The sequence below is a fragment of the Sparus aurata genome, chromosome 22 (genome assembly GCF_900880675.1).
Source record: "Sparus aurata chromosome 22, fSpaAur1.1, whole genome shotgun sequence".
Lineage (NCBI taxonomy): Eukaryota > Metazoa > Chordata > Actinopteri > Spariformes > Sparidae > Sparus > Sparus aurata.
The window spans coordinates 26,322,806-26,340,223 of NC_044208.1; the positions used below are offsets into that span (position 1 = coordinate 26,322,806).

The following is a 17,418-nucleotide window of genomic DNA, read 5'->3' on the forward strand; positions in this document are numbered from 1 at the left end:
GTGTATAAAATAATAATATATAATGTGCATTGTGTCTGTATTTTCTCTATCTTTTGTTATAGGAGACATCCTGTAATTGTATGCTGCTTTTTTTGTAGTTTGGAAAACTCAGGTAGTCTGTGTAAAGCTCTAAGAGACACGTGTTCGCATGTGGTCTGTTCTTTATGGGTTCGAGAGCTACTGTTCATGTTTAGAGTTACTTTTTAAACCAACACAAAGCCAGCACTGTGCTTTGTGTGTGTATGTGTGTGTGTGAGGTCGCCAGTGGCACGTGGCTGTGTTAAATACAACTGCTGTGTCAGGAAGTGAAAGGTCAGCATTTGCCAGAGTGGTGGGAACGATGAACCCGTACAGTCTCTTCATTGAGGGACGAACCGTCATTCACACTCGTGGACCAATGATCTGGAGTTCATGATGTGAAGGTGTCGAGTAATGATGTTTGAATATGGCAGATATATTATTATTATGAGCCAACGTGGTCAACAATATGATGCCTATTAACAAAAAGTACAAGCAGGATACAGTGGTGATAAAATTAATGGAAATCTTTTTGTTTTTCTCTGATGATCTTAAGTTTTAACCTTGGGGTGACCAAACGTTTTCCCCTCAGAGGGCCAGAACTGAAACTTAACCCATAAGAACCCAGCTCCATTTTTAAGACATTTAAAGTGGACATTTAGGACATTTAAAGTGTTTGTTACAAGGGTGTCACCATGTGTTCTTACAGGTTAATGTAAGGCTAAGACCAAGAGCAAGTAGATATTGTAATTAATTTTATTGCATTGCTATGAAAAATGCAAATGTTTAAAAGTAGTAGTATGATCACACTTCCCTGAATTGACTGGATTCCTCTGAAAAGTCTCTAAGATGATGAAAAAGTATTAATAATTAGGAATCTTTTTTACCATCACAATCATCAATTTACATAATATTTTTTTTAATGTTATTATATTATCATGATTTTCTGCAAAAACATCTGTGGGGCCACATCTAACCTGACAGTGTGCCAGTTTTGCCTTGTGCCTTGTTTTAATCCAGACACAAAACCACTTAATCCAGACTAAATCTGAACAGGTACAACATATAAAGTATGATATAATGATAGAAAATCTCCGTCCAAACATGCAGACCTCAGAGCTGCAAGCTAAGACTTAAGTTGCAACAGGTGCATTAAAGGGGCTCTATGTAGCAATTTACATTTATGAATCACTTTTTTATTGGCCGTATGTGAGCGGATTGTAACATGAAGTGAAATATGACCCCGTCCTCGTTGTTTAAGTTGCCTCGTCCGGCTTCCAGCAGAACACAGAATTTCCACAGAGCCCATTTTAAATAAAGCTGCTTCCTGGATTCATGCACTGATCCGATTAGTCCAACACAATAAGACATATGGCAATAATGTCAGGAAGCGATTTAGCAAAGGGTGTGGATTTATGTGGTCGTCTATTTGGCTTTAAATTAATAATAATATTAGAAATTTGCTGTAGCAGTTATATAACCTTTGTGTTCATCATTTAACAGAACAACACAGATGGTCAAGATCAAGACAAACCAGAGGACTAATTATTACATCACTAATAACCAGTAATCTTCTATTTCTGTTACAGAAAATTAAATGTGTAACTGGTTAGTCATTCCTCATCATAACCTTTGACTCCTCTGTGGCCCTGTGCACAAAAAGTGCAACAGAGTGAGGTTGCCTCCTTGTGGTCATGTCAGCCAGCACAATAACAACAAGTACACTTGAGGGGTCAGGACGAAAAGTAACGTAGAAGTGACCGACGAGGCCTAAAGATTCAAACCTGTCATTATTCCAAACCACCGTGTTGTTCATCGTAAAGCCATTCATTCATGTTTTTACACATTGCAGGATGGAAGTGTAGTCGTTAAAGAAACCATTAATAGAGCGTCGCTTAATTTGCAATGCAGCAGTTGAACTTTCTCTCTGAATTCCTCGCAGCGTCAGAGGCGAGTATGCAAAAACAATAATCATCAATCAAGCCCCCTCTTATAATCAAAAGGCTGTGGATATGATTATAATTCTAATGAAGGTGCTTGTAAGTCAAACTGTACTGTGTTTACCTCCCATTCAAATTCATGGGAATTACTACAAAAAAAAAAGAAACAGCCAGATGTGACAGAAGCAAAATACAACACAGCTGAGCTCACTATATCAGCGGATTCATACGTATGTGGACGCAAGAAGTACAAAATATGCCGGCTGCTTCCTCGTGAGAGTGGAGAGCAAGTTTAATAATCTTGCCAGAGCACTTAAGGTCGGTGTTGGAGCCACTACTTCTTGCATTCTCGGTATTATTTCCTCCCTGTCTGGTTTTAATGTCAGTTTAGTTTGTGGATGATACTGTCAACATTAATCCTGACGTGCTCAGTGAAACATACAACCACAAAGATTGTGTTCACAAGCAGCGATGGAACAGGATTTTTATGGAAAAATGTGTCCTCCTTTACAAAACAAATACCATCTCTGGCCTGATGTGTGTATAATGATGTGTGTGTTGTATTTTCAGCTGACCTTACTTTGTCCGTGGCGAGTGAAGATACATATGTGGATGCAGAAAGGGGCAGAAGACGCCCGTGCTTCCTCGTGGAGTAGAAAGAAAGCAGAGCGCCTGAGACACCAAAAACAAAATACAACAAATAAGGTTTTTAGTGGAGCCACATTCCCTGTATAATTCCTGCTTGTCTGGTGATGTCTGCTTTTATTTCCACTGTTTCTTTTCTGAGTGTGTTTGTGGTTGACACTGCCGACATATTACGACATATTAATGTATAAACATATAGATGATTCACACCTTGTTGTCTCTCACAAATAAAAAGCATTTTGATATTCTATCCAATCGAGCAGAAGCAGTAAGTTTGTGTCGACTGATGTATTTCACATGCAAACGCGTGATGTGTCGTATGAAAAACTACAATAAAGCAGTATTAAAAGCCAAGAAGTACTCTTTAGCTTCATCAGGGGGAAAAATATAAAAGCCAACATTTTCAATAAATAACAGAGGCTGAGAATTTGTGAGTCATCTGCTCAAGTTTTTCGTATCATTGTCATCTTCCAAAACCACAAACTTGTCTGTTCCCTCCGAGTCTCTGCCAGGAATTTAAGTGAGACATGTGCTATATAAATAGGAGCGTGGTTTCTAAACCAGTGTCTATAATTTTTGAAACAACGCTTCAGGATAATAAAAATTAAAAAAAGCTACAATGCATATCATATAGAAAAAAGAGGAACATTTTCTTATTTCCACTACATGAACACCTGCGCAGTGTTTAGCCTGGTAAAATAATTAACAGAGAGGAAAATGTGTGAAAAAAACAATTCAACTTATTTCGTATTTGTGTTATTTCATTCCTCTCAGGGCGTGTAAATTATTTCTGTAAATATTGATTGTTAGCTTGCGTGTTCACTGGATTGAAAAAACACACACACCCAACGCCGGCCTTCACTCAGCGGGTGGTTTGTTTTGGCGATGAGTGAAGTGGTGTCAAGTCATTTTCAACCGCTTGTGACAAGACTGAGGCTGCACGTTAATAATTATTAGTGAGCTAATTAACCGCATGTGCTTTTACCAATGTCTTACTTTATATATTAAATAAAGGGTAAACAGCTCATATGGTGAGTAACAGACTGGGCGTTTGATTTGCGTGGGCTGTAAAACACATGTATTAATTAAAGACCTATGATAGATCCTTAATAATAGCATTATTTTAATTAATTGGAGATTACACCTTAGTGCTGCTTTCCCTTTTTTTTTCCCACAACTTTCCCGTGAACCACAGTAGAAGTGTGCTGCCATATATTTCCATGATAACCTTCCTTCATGATCTCTCTATCTTGCATAAATGTCTCTTAGACATTAAATTCCTGTAACTCACGAGGGTTTCATTCATTAAGCTGCATTCCCCCCCTTTTTTTTTCCTTTTCCAACCCTTCCCCCATTTTACTGCCCTGGCAGTATTTGGAAGAGAAATGGACGACTTCCCCACCAAACGGCTCCCAGAGAGTGAGAGAGGGAGAGTGGGTGTGTGTGTGTGTGTCTGTGTAAAAAGCCAGACATCTTGTTACACAATAACGACAGAGCAATAACACAACGGGAACACACACACACACACACACACAGGAAAAAACTGAACACTAGCTAGCTAAGATAATTCAACAGAACGACCGAGCTGAGACGGTTAGCTCGGCCGTTAATCCTCCTCAAACACGGGAAGCCATGTTTCTACATCCGCAGCTAGCAAAAAACACATATTTAACAGGAGTTTACGTCGCAGCGATCCGCGAAACGACGTTTAAAACGACGGGCTTGCGAGCCTGTAATTATTCAAACGTGATAAATGACATTTATCTACGAAGTAATAGCCTTTCTGCAGCAGTGTGTCCTCTCCTATAGCAGGCTGCCATTTCTACCTCCCCTCTGTACAGACGCGTGCGTGCAACACACCACCTGTATTCTTCCGCAAACGGCTAGCGCTTTTTTTTTTCTCCTTTTGAGGGGGAGGGGGATTTAGAGAAACATGGCTCCACAGCCGACCAACCGCCTTTAAAATTCACCCCGAGGGATACCCAGTCCAGCGACATGTTTGCGGTTGGGTCTTTTCGGGAGGAAGACGGTGTTTCGAGGGGGAGGTAAAACGCTGCACGCGCGCACTAGTTCCCCCCCGCGTTTTGGCGGAGGGATACTCGACGCAGCCGGGACTTCGTGCGAGCGGAGCTGAATGGAGGCAGCCTCTTCCTGGTGGATAAACAGTGACAGCTACAGGGCAGCCACCTAGACCCACCACACAGGCTCTGGCGCTGCCCTGGCAAACAACACCAAAATGGCTTCAGACAGTACACACATCGCGCAGTTGACTTCTGGTGAGTAAAGGAGATCGGCAGAATATGTCATGGTTGTTGTAATACCCCCTCAATTTCCTCGGTTGCCCTCTTCTAACGCAGCTCCCGTCCTCTTCTCTCTCTCCCCTCCAACCATACCAGAACTGTACTTCCTAATAGCCCGATTTCTAGAAGCTGGACCGTGTCAGAAAGCAGCCGAGGTTGGTGTTTGTGCATTTTAGGATAATTTATAACATGTCCGAAATTGTCACGGGGTGTAATTTTGTATTTTTTATCCTATTTTCAGACCCTGATAAGGGAGGTGGAGGAGAAGGAGGTAAGCAGTCAGCAGTACGAGAGAGATGCTTCTCTCCGCACTGTACTTTGTGTTGTTGCTTTCACTCTGATTTATCATTTACTGTTTTAAAACATCACCCGATATGTTTCTGAACGTGGATGATCACAGTCGACACTATTTTCCCCGTCCTAGCTGCTGCCCAGAAGGCTGGACTGGACCGGGCTGGAGCACCCCGGGACGTACGAAAATTTGGTAAGGGAGCCCTATAACTGAGGAAAAAGTTTTTAGAGAGCAAAATAAAAATTGAATTTCCCGCAATTTTTAAATCAGGTGGCAAAGGAAAAAAAAAACTGCACAGGACTTTTGCAGGGCGAGCAAGTTGGTGGTGGTCGTGGTTGAGGGGGGTGGCACCGAGGGGTCGAGCTCCCGGCGCTCCCCTGTGCACCGTGGTGTGCGAGTTTGCTGCCATGCATGTGCAGAAAGCTTTTTAATAGTTGTTGGGAGAAAATGTGTGTGAAATGTTGATACGTCATGAGTGTTGTGGTGTAGGAGCGCCAGGATCCGGAGGAGGGACTCCCTGCGCCACAAGCCAGAGAGAGAGAGAGAGTGAGAGAGTGAGAGATGGAGGCGCTCTCGTCCTGCAAGAACCATAATATGTGTGCACGGGGTTTGAAAACACACAGGGGGGGCAAGAGTTAGAAAACAGGAGAATATAAACAGTATGTTCAGTAAAGCTTGGAGTTTGGATCTCCCAGCTGATGGAGCTGGTTGTGAGAGTGGCTTTTTTCTGGGGGGTTAGTTGGTGGGTGGAGGGGGAAGAGATGAGCATTGTGGTGCAAGCTTTCGGATGGAGGAGAAGCAGATGAGGTTATGTGAAGACGCGAGGTAACGTGTTTTTTTTAAGGATGATATCTGATATGATATCTTTTTTTTTTTTTATTAAGTGCTAATTGTCATGTAAACAAACGAGGGAAGACTCGATCGAAAGCGCGTTTTTCTTTTACGCATGGAGGCGTGGAGAGAATTAATCATCGCGGGGGGATATTTGATTTCCCGAGAATATACACCCACAGTTGGATTTCTGCTATTTTAGAAGGTTTATTTATGATATTAAAATTAACGACCAGTGGCCATGTTTGTATGAGCTGCCGTTTTCGCGGATTTTTTTCCTCCCCTCGTGCGCACAGACGAGACGCGTGGAGATCCAGCACGAGACCGCGTGTAGTGTGGATCCACCAGGATTGTGAATCTTTAACGTTTAAGACATTATTGACAGTTTCTTTCTTCCCGTGTGTGTGTTTTTTTTTTTTCGCTCTCTCTCTCTTCCTGCTTGGCTCATTCGGCTCTCCGTCCCTCCTCCTCGTCCTCCTCTTCCTCCTCCTCCTCCTCATTCCCAGCCTTGCCTCCTGTCTATTGTGCATAATTTTTCCTCGATTGAAAAAAATAAAACAAGATCTTGCAGAGGTTTTTTTTTTTTTTGAAAATTATTATTAAAGCGAATGGGGGGGGGAAAGGAGGGTGTTTAGAGACATGGTTCGGACGTGTTTGTGGGCAGGTTGGGTTCTGCGGCTGGTACTGAAGAAAAAGGGGGTTGGGCAACAGTGAGGAATCAACACAGACTTCAGTGATACTGCAATAATTAAGGATATTAATTGTGGTTAATTAATTAAGGCGGATTAATTAGATACATAATTATTATAATTTTGCCTATATAATTGAACAGAAAAAACACAATTTACACAAGAGTATGGGCAGATTTTATGTGGAAATAGCGACATTTTGCCATTTTAACCATTTTTACACCATTTTAGTATTTTTTTATTTTTTGCTTGAAATGATTTAAAACATGTCAGATGTCAATTATGACGCTATATTAAAGGGAATAACGTCCTGAATAAGTGATGTTTATTGTTTTTTGAGCAGAAATAGGGGATGGTCGTAAGGAGGGTAACTTGCAGTGTGTGTGTGTGTGTTTAGGACCATGTGCTCTCTGCTGCTGCTGTTGTGACCGAGAGATAAGCAAGAAGGAAAAATGGAGCAAATTGTTGATAGATGTCGCTCGGTTGATGTGTGTGTGTGTGTGTGTGTGTGTGTGTGTGTGTGTGTGTGTTCGTCGTGGCTCTGCGTGTACCTGAGCGGGGGATTGTGCCCTGATATGTGCTTAGAAACACCGATCACGTTCCCCCGAACCAGCAAGGATGTGAAAGCAATTAAGGGGTCATTAATTGTGTGTGTGTGTGTGTGTGTGTGTGTGTGTGTGTGTGTGTGTGTGTGTGGGTGGGTGAATGGGTGAGGGAGAGAGAGTCTGTGTGTATGTGTGTGTGTGTGTGTGTGTGTGTGTGTGTGTGTGTGTGTGTGGTTGTGCATTAATTGTTTAATTTCAGGCTTATTTGACCCCGTTCAGATATTTAAATCAGATGTGACTGAAACAAAACTGATTACCGCATGTCTGATCTAAATTAATTTATTCAGAATATTCCTGAAATAAACACAGTGCTGCTGCTGCAGGCTGCATGTTTATGTCTCCCGTCCAGCGGTTTCAAGCAGCTCGAGATGTGTGTGTGTGTGTGAGTGTGTGTGTGTGTGTGTTTGTGTGTGTGTGTGTTTCTTCAGTGGTATAGGCCAGTGCAGGAGGAGTGTCCCCCCATGTGTCGGTGGAGCCAGAGACGCACACACACACACTGTGTTTACAAGACTGTGGCTTTCATTCTGCTTCATGCCGCATGTTGTGCGCCACACCCCCCTTCTCTGCTTTCACTTCGCTGCACGTGAACTGGATCCGTGTCCTTTTAGAAGACAAACATTTAGCTGTATTTCAGCATTTGTTTAGATGTTGTGTTTATTTTATACTCTTGTCATTTTGTGGTGTAAATATTGAATAATTAATTATTTTGTCAGAGGGCTTTAAATGAGGACTTTTGCAGTTTGGGAATGAATGTCAGCATGACGGAGAGTCAATTTTACATTTAAAAATGTTATTCTTCGTAGTCCTACTCAGTTATTTCCTTGAAGTCTTTAGAGGATTGATATTGATTCGGCTGCATGATATGGACAAAAGGTGATATTGTGATTATCTTTGACAGATTTTGCGTTTGCGATATGATTCCTGATTATTATGGATGATTCAATTTTACTCAACATTTTTCATTGTCGTTTCAAAAACCAGTAAAATCATGATGATTTGGCATTTCTCCCGGTCGCTGCCAAACAAACACGTTTTATGACATCTGGAGAACAAGCTTTGTAGGCAGGAGCATTTCATTCAAACACTGTTTTGTGACACATGTTAGCTTTAAAAGATTAATTACAGTTTTGTGATTTTGGATAATTGTTCTTAGTCTTATTGCGATTTTGGGTTATTTTACAATCAGTTGTTCAGCCCTAGTTATTGATATCATTTTTAAAAGGCACTGAAATGGAAGTACAGCAGGTGTTTGGGAGGAGTGACCTTGTTTTTGTTTTCAGCTGCTGAATTCTGCTGAAAATAATTTTATTTTAGAGTTTATAACTACATGGACTCAATCCAGAGAACAAACCTTCGTGTCTGCAGTCAACAGCCACTTGTTACTACTTAATTATTCCCCTAATTAATAGAAAAAGACTGTGAATGGTTGTTTTTATATTACTAGATATTTTTTTCCTTTTTTTCCTTTATCAGAGTCACCTCAGGCTGAGTAGAGCTGCAACTAATGATTACTGACATTGTTGTTTAATCTGTCGATTATTTTCTGGATTTGTTAATTAGTTGTTTGTTTTTAAAAAAAGTAAGTGAAGTGAAAAAGATGCCTCCTAAAGCTCAAGATGATGTCCTCAAATGTCTTTTTGTTCTCTACAACAGAAAGATATTTAGTTTAATGTCAGAGACGAATAAAGAAACTAGAAAATGCAGTGCAGGTGTGAGTTTGATGTCTTAATGCTGCTTGAACAAGTTTTTTTAAAGCTGCTAACCTCGGGCTGATGTTTTGTCATTTTCCTGTCTGACTACAAGCCGAACTAAGAATGTGTGTGTGTGTGTCTCCAGGTGAAACTGTACCGACATGTCAGTGCAGACCACCTGTTGCAGGTCTGCTCCAGAGTTTGTCCGCTGCTGGAGAGGGAGGTCCCCGCCAGCGTGCCTGGACTCACGAGCTTGCTGGGGGCCGGCAGGCAGAATCTCCTCCGCACCGCAAAGAGTGAGTGGATACGTAGCGCATGACGTAGCACACGAGCTACGTCAGTTTACACATATGCTAACACACCCACTCGGAGACCACTGTGTTACATCTCTCTGCCTGTGTGTGCAGATTAATGTAAAATAAATGTTTCTCATGAGATTATGCAAATATGAATTCATGCATTCAGAAGAGCATAGCGAGTCATATTACAGACTGTACAATGTGAGTCTTAATGCAGATCTGTTGTGTTTGTTTTACTGCAGGTTGCAAGCATGTTGTGTGGAAGGGCTCAGCGCTGGCTGCGCTGCACTGTGGGCGACCACCGGAGCCGCCTATTATCTACGGCAGCCCGCCTAATATCGGTAAAGAAATATGCAGAACAAAAAAAAAAATACGATTCAACCGTTCTTCCTCTTTGTTTGTACCTTTGATATTCAACGTATGAGTCAGATCCTACATCTTACGCTGTATCTCTGTCCGCCAAGGTCCTCAGTGCCAGTAGCATTTGACAGGATGTGTTATTATTGATTTCCTTCAGTATCACAGGCTATTTTATGCACAGTGGATGAACACACTTGCAGCCCTTTTACATGTTCTTTAAAGGCCATTTTATTGAATAAGTTTCACTTTGGGTTTGCTGCTGATTTTTTTTCACACACGATGACACACTACTTTATTCTGTCTTCGCCGTCCAGTCGAGACGAGCTTCGGGCGCCGGCTGAATGGCTCCTACCGTCTCCGGCAGCTGGTGCCCACGGCCGTGTACCAGCACATGAAGATGCACAAGAGGATCCTGGGACACCTGTCGTCCGTGTACTGCGTCACCTTCGACAGGACGGGACGACGCATCTTCACGGTAATTTGTGCGTGCGCGCGTGTTTGTGTGTGTTGACCTCAGCTGTGTGTTTAAGGAGTCCTTTAGAAGTGATTCCAGTGACATTATTGTGCGCTCGTGTTTTCCCTGCATCTGTTTAGTGTCACCGCTTGTGTGCTGCGTGCTTATGTGTTCGGCTGTTACAAGCTGTCGTACCACGATGACCCGGCGTCTCTTTTCCCTGTTGTAACAGTTCTGGTAGGAGGTAATTACTGTTTACCTAGCTGTGGTGGGGCGCCTTTATTGAATGACTCACAGCTATAGCCTGGAATCAGCCTGCAGGGGTGCAAATTATATCATATTTTCAAAAAAGGAAAACAAGCTATTCTCAACGAGGAAGTCGACCTTTGCCCTCTGAACGCCCCCTTGTGCTGTTTTAGCTCCCTTTGTCACACGGTTTGGTTGAAGACGCAGCTCGGGCGGAGAGTTAAATATTGAGGGAGCATTGAGATAATGTTGATTTAATGTTGTCGTCCTTCTGTTTGCATCCTTGAGTCAAACACTGCCTGCTGCTATACACCATTTTCAGCTTTCACTTCTTAAATCTCTAAAAATGGCTGGCTGCTGAGAGGGGAGGGAGGGAGGGAGGGAGGGATAGATTGACTCTGTGTCTCTCTTTTCCTGTTATCTCTCTTTCTTTCCACCGTTTGTACACTCCCTGCACTCTCTCTCTCTCTCGCTCGCTCTCTTTCTTTTTCTCTCCCCCGACCGTCTCTCATCCTGCGCTGCCCCTCCTCTGTTCCTCTCCTCCCTCCCTCCCTCTCGCCTCTCCTCTCTTCTTGCTATTTCTCATCATAACTGGAGAAAATGTTTCCTCTGAGGCGCTGGCTAAGTGCCAGAATTAAAATTCGTTCTTGGTCTCCCTCACTACCCTTTTTTCTCTCCACTCGTTTTCTCTCCGCCTCTCTTGCTGTCTCCTTTCATCACAAGATCATTTTTATTTATATATTTTCCTTATTTTTTGAGCTCTCCGGTGCTTTTTAACACAGATTTTTTTTTTTTGCTGCAGTGGAAGGCGGATTGATTGATTGATTGATCATTGACTGTTTCATCTGTGATCAATGAGCGAGCGCATGTTTATTTGGTTGAACAATTGATTGGCAAACGGCCACATTGATTTGTGTAATTTAGCTTTGGTAATGGCTGCAAGTTCATTATCATAGCTGCCGGGAAAGACGGATGAGACACAGAGCTGTATGCATTGTTTGTCCCTGTGATGGTAGCTAACGCAACTTCACATCGGAGGCAACTAAAGAAAGTTTGTGTCGAGCCTCTCTGCACCTTTCAGGCTCGTCTCTGTATTGTGCAAGGAAAAAAAACATCAAACACTTAATTGTTCATGATTCTTAAAGTAAGGATTTGCTGTTTTTCTTCTATATGATGATATAGAATAAGAAGTCGTTATGTTTTGCATTGTTAGTTGATCAAAAGAAGCAATTTTGAAGACATCACCAGGATATTGTGATGAGCTTTTTGCACAGCCTTTTCACATTTTATAGGATAAACAATCGTTCTGTCAGTTTGTCCTTGAGCTGTTTCTTTCTTAAATCACTAAGGGGGATGCTTGATGTTTTGATCAGTCTACGCAGAATAACAGCTCCAGTCGGATTCAGTTCCACTGGTGATGGAGCGAGTGATTATGATTTATTCAAAGGAGGGGGTTGGTGTTTTCATCTCACATTTCCTCTCAAATCTGTGCTGATGCTGATAACGCCGGCTGCCTCGTTAGATACGTTGCGGATATAAAAAGGCTGAGTGATCTGAATCTGACTAACTAGCTGGAATCTAATCTGTTGTTTGGAAGGCAAACTTGATAATCGGGTTTTGAAAAATAGTGGAATCACATTTGTTAAACGCACTTACATTTCCAACATCACATTCTCGTTTCTGTGATGTGGCTCTGTGTGTACTTCTGCCTTCCCTATTAGTCACTTCTTTATCGCACAGGCAGTTTGTCTTTTTTTAAAAATGAAGACATGAGATTGTGTCACGCTGTGCTCGACAGTGGTTACCTGTTGGTTTTTTAAAAAATTATTTTCAGATCGTAATCAAGGCACAGATGGGTCTGGCACCATGTTGAATCACAAAAAAACCTTTAACGCCTTACGAGCTGGAGCACAGCCAGAGATTCTTACGCGAGTCCCTGTAGGCTGTTTCCATGTCTTGATTAAAGGTCTTGATTGGACAGACTAAAGACTGTGTAGGAAGCCGCCTGCAGGCTACCAAACTTCTTATAGACTCGGCTTTATGGATTATGTATCATTATGACCTTTTTATCTTAAAAGGAGTGTTGTGTTCTTTTCTTAGCTTCCTTTATTTGAGTTAAATGTAATGAGGGCCTCCTCACTGAGCCCACAACATCTTTTATCAAAATAAGACATGTGACATTTTATTCGGTCCTCAGCCGATTCACAGAAGCGTTTCTCTACAGTTTGAGCTTCCTCTTCTCCTTTGGTGTAGCTGTAGTTCAGGGTGATGCGAGGAGTCCTCACAGAGCAGGCCGGTCTATCTCACAGTGGTGTGAAGAATCTCAGTTCTGAACTGTCTGGGTAGTGAGCGAGTGTGTCCTGTTGCTTGTGTTACAACAGTGTGCTGAATGATATTCAATATACTCACCTGCACACTGTTACTCCATCACTGTGAAGCTCCGAATCAATGTAATAATGTAATAGTTACATTACACATTAAAAGGTAAAAAATAGTCATTACTTATTATTCTGATTGTTTCTGTATTTGCAAAGTTATTTTGATTTAATTTGATTTTCTACCGCTGACAGCTGAGTTGCTCTTTGTGTGGACAGAAATACAACCTAAAGTTCGTCTCCTTGTATATGTTCAGCATAATGACTGATTAATTAATTGATTTCTTTTATTTTTGTGACAGTCACACAAAGAGCTCAACCCTCAGCACAGAGGCAGCTGTCAAACATTTCAATTCACCGCACAATTACAAGTTGCCTTCTCTCCCAAAACTCGGTAAAACAAAATGTGCTACAACAAAGCTTCCCCGTCCTGAAGCACAACTTCACTTTTTCATAATCATCCAGCCAGAAGAAATCAGCATAAATGGAGGATATTTTAGTAAAAAGTAGCCTACACTCCTCATGTCCTCGCATAATCAAACACAAACTTACAAATACTGACACCACTTTAACAATCAGCCTGTCAGTTATATTTCTAATTTTGTACGGTATTTTTATTCAGATAGTCTAAAATAATTTAAAGGATTGTACATGACAGTTGCAGTGCTCACATGTTGCCTTGTATTCACTTGTGCAGACGACAGTCTGGTGCCTTGAAATGTTTCTGAATCTGAAGAACTTCATCCTCCTTCTGTTTGTCCTTCTAGTTTACCAATCTGCTGAGGGTCTAAGGCTGCAGTCGGCCCAGATATATTTTCAGATCGTTTTGAATTTGACATGTTTAATTTGTCTTTTTTGAAGTGTGCCTTAGAGCCAGGCATATATAAAATACTTGTCTTCACTCACCACATATCGGCTGTGCTGTCTTTCGTTTCCAGGGCTCAGACGACTGCCTCGTTAAGATCTGGGGAACAGATGACGGGCGGCTGCTGGCGACTCTACGCGGCCACGCCGCCGAGATCTCAGACATGGCCGTCAGCTACGAGAACACCATGATCGCTGCCGGCTCCTGTGACAAGACTATCAGAGTGTGGTGCTTACAGACCTGCGCCCCTTTGGCCGTCCTGGAGGGACACGCAGCCTCCATCACCTCACTGCAGGTACGCGGGATGTTTGGCTTCACATTCATGTTTGTCTCCTTGTATATGGTTTGCACAAAAAGAGGAATGGAAACCACTTTAATATTTATAACAATACTTTTCACCAGACTGTCTGAGTGTCTGTCTGTGGAGTGTCTGTAACTTTATATTTTAGAAACTTCATCCGCACTAGACAGTTTAAGAGACTAAATATGATGCATGTTTGATTGATTTAATGCTGTCAAATATGATGCATTCTGTGTAATTACATTCTCTAGAATGTAAAAGCCACTAAAGCAATAATTAGCTCATGACAAACTGTCGTACAATCCGCTGCGGGTTCGTTAACGTTAAGATGATGAGGTCAAGAAGACGCCGCTGACAGGCCTGGCTGGCGTCCAGTATCCAGTAAAATGCCAGTGTTGTTTCCATGAGAAGGCTCATTTTAACAATCAGAAATGTATTATTGATGTTTTTCTGTGTCTTTTCTTATTATCCCATGAAAATCCATTTTCCCCTTTCCTGTCTGTGGCATTCAGCCTTAAGCTGTTTGTTGCTACTGAAAATGTGAATCTCAAAAGGTGATTTCCTGAAACAGCTGGGCACTGCAGTGTTTAGTAAACATCGCCCAAACGAGAGAGACTAGCGCACTTTGCTGGTGGAAAATAGACTTCAGTGCCCAAGTTCATTGTAATAAAGGAAGAGAGCTAATTCAGGGGTTTTAGATGTGGCTCAATCAGTTGTACACAGACACAGCTTCTTGGTAGGATCAGGACATTTTTATTTTTGATCTTCTCATGGGATTCATAGACAGTGAGAAGAATACACAGCATTGCCAGCCACATCCTGTAAATGCTTGATCACACACTGTTTTTTTTGTTTGCATATTTATCGGTGCATCTGCTTATTTGAGGTTTTGTGCATCTTCTCACCTCTTCCTTTGTTGTCGTGGAAGCTTTTTAAGCTCACATGGATTAATTGTCCCTTTTCTTTTCTTACTGGAGTGTTAGCAACATCTTTTTATCACCCAGTATACTCAGCTGTAACCTCTAATTGGTTGTGTTTGCAGTTTTCTCCCCTCTGTAGCGGCTCCAAGCGCTACCTGTCCTCCACCGGAGCTGACGGCACCATCTGCTTCTGGCAGTGGGATGCGCGCACGCTCAAGTTCGGGTGAGAAACACAAGACGCAGCACACACAGTACCCACGGTCTCACCTGCACAAGTGCTGTTCACACCTTTTACATCTACATGCTGTTCAGCTTTGTGCGCACATGTTTTGTTTTTCATAGTTGTTTGTGTTTGGTACATGCTGAACATATTATGCTGTATGTTATCTTGATGTCTTTGCCTTATGCAGAACATTCTGTTAGACTACTGATCTTAACTACAAACAGATTTGGGATGACGTGTCACTTTCTTTACTGGCTGAATGTTTCTTTTATAAATACCACTTTTCCGTGTGTGTGTGTGTGTGTGTGTCCAGTCAGAGGCCCAGTAAGTTCACGGAGCGTTCCAGACCTGGCGTCCAGATGATCTGCTCGTCCTTCAGCGCAGGTGAAGGCACAGCTCGCTTTTGATTTTCACGCATGCTTCCAGATCACCGGAGGGGAAACGGTATCAGAGCTGGAAAAAAATGTGCTCATTTAGTCCAGATTAAGTGAAGAGCTTCGCACAGCAGACATCCATGCTCAAGTGGGTCGCTGATTTTCAATAAATGTGGAATAAGTGTGCTTGACAGTTATTGAGAGCGTATTTTCTGATTTGAGATGCCGTTGACCTTAAACATATGATACACAACTGTAATGTCTCTTGCTGGAATGTATGAATTTTGTTACTCAGATGCTTTTATGTGTGTGTGTCCAGGTGGTATGTTCCTGGCAACAGGAAGCACGGATCACATCATCCGGGTGTATTACTTCGGGTCAGGCCAACCAGAGAAGATCTCTGAGCTTGAGTCCCATACGGTGAGTCACCACAGTGCTTTGTCACAAAGACTGTGCTTATAAATAACTCTGTATGTCAAGGTATTGTTTGTTTTATACGCCATCTGTTTTCTATTTTTAAAATGGGACATATGAAAAATGTATAAAAGTACATTTTGTATGTGCATCATTCAGCACAGTTAGTTAGTAGTTAGTAGTTTGACCCCCCAAAAAGTCAGCTTCTTGCTTCCCAAAGCTTCAAACTGTATCTGATGGACTTCCTCAGCAGATAATGTTTGCTAAGCTGTCTTGGAAATGTCGTAGCCTTGAAAATATGGGTCATCATTCTCCATGGCAACGAAGCAAAGCTCTGTAAAAGTTTATTTTTGTTATTATTTGCAACGCTAGCGGAGAGAATGTTTGTTACTCGTGGCATTGTTTTGATTTTTCTCCTGTGTTTTTCTCACCTAGGACAAAGTTGACAGCATCCAATTTTCACATTGCAGTGACAGGTAGGGTTGCACAGTTGGTGTGTGTGCGTGTATGTGTATATGCAAGCTACAGAATAGCTGTAGTTAATTTTTGTGTGCGCACCGCCGTTTGTTTTTATGGAACCTCAGGGTGTTGTAACGTGACTTGATGATGTCAGCAGAAACACTTGCTTTACTTGCTATCTGATACATGCTCTGAAACACATCCTGACACACACACACACACACACACACACACAGGCATATACACACACACACACAGGCATAGACTTGCACACATCATGCACTCTCCTGGTGTTAAATTGTGTGTGCCTATGTGGAGTTTGCAGAAAAACAAGCTCAGCTGTAATTCCCCTGGGTTGCAGTGATATCAGCAGCGAGGGAGGTAGACTGTCTATGCAAAAAGAATGGGTGGAGGAGATGGAGAAGGAGACGGGCGGGAGGGTTCACATAATTAGCGTATCCTGATGTTTGAAGATGAAAGCATTCATTGTACTGCAGAAAGCTGAAACAGAACCGAGCGTTATATTTACAGTTTACTTGCTGCATGAATTTGTGCTCACAAATCGGTGTGTGTGTGTTTGTTATTTGTGTTGCAGGTTCGTAAGTGGGAGCAGAGATGGTACAGCGCGAATCTGGCAGCTGCAGCCTCAGGGCTGGAGGAGCATTCTGCTGGACATGCAGACCAAATTACCCGGGTATGTGTGTGTGCACGGCTGTCAAAAGTCTGGCGCGCTGCTGCGCTCACAGCTCAGAGCCGTGGGTTGGGATGATCCTGCGGGTTAAAATGTCACTCTAAATTTTACAGAAATCAATCTTCTTGTGTGCAAAAGTGCCAGACCTGTAGTGTGCAAAGATTCCCACTTGAAAACAACGCACTGTTTTGAAATAAATACATTTTATAAGAAAGAGCTAAACGAGGACTTGCTGCCCTTCGTGCCAGCAGCAAAACGCTTCTCTCACAATTATTTAGACCTGCATTTATCTGTTTTTTGAGTATGGTGACCTACTGCGTAATCTACAGCACATGGATAATTAAATTAGAAGGAAAAAAAACATCTTCCCACCTGTGGCATGAAAGCGTGACACAGTGATTGATTGCCCGACTTCTCCCAGACAGA

At 42.2% G+C, this 17,418-nt stretch overlaps 1 protein-coding gene across 2 annotated transcripts in view; it reads left to right on the plus strand.

Annotated features, from left to right (window-relative positions):
- The first annotated feature begins 4,506 nt into the window (after positions 1-4,506).
- Positions 4,507-17,418, plus strand: part of phip (PHIP subunit of CUL4-Ring ligase complex) — a 35,641-nt gene continuing 22,729 nt past the window's right edge. For both annotated transcript variants that reach the window (XM_030406091.1, XM_030406092.1), the window contains exons 1-13: positions 4,507-4,879; positions 5,000-5,058; positions 5,145-5,174; positions 5,328-5,387; positions 9,157-9,307; positions 9,553-9,651; positions 9,985-10,145; positions 13,684-13,905; positions 14,954-15,054; positions 15,368-15,438; positions 15,748-15,848; positions 16,278-16,318; positions 16,897-16,995. In XM_030406091.1, the coding sequence (XP_030261951.1) occupies positions 4,840-4,879; positions 5,000-5,058; positions 5,145-5,174; positions 5,328-5,387; positions 9,157-9,307; positions 9,553-9,651; positions 9,985-10,145; positions 13,684-13,905; positions 14,954-15,054; positions 15,368-15,438; positions 15,748-15,848; positions 16,278-16,318; positions 16,897-16,995 (1,235 nt within the window). In that variant the 5' untranslated portion in view covers positions 4,507-4,839. The remainder of the gene's footprint in view (positions 4,880-4,999; positions 5,059-5,144; positions 5,175-5,327; positions 5,388-9,156; positions 9,308-9,552; positions 9,652-9,984; positions 10,146-13,683; positions 13,906-14,953; positions 15,055-15,367; positions 15,439-15,747; positions 15,849-16,277; positions 16,319-16,896; positions 16,996-17,418) is intronic.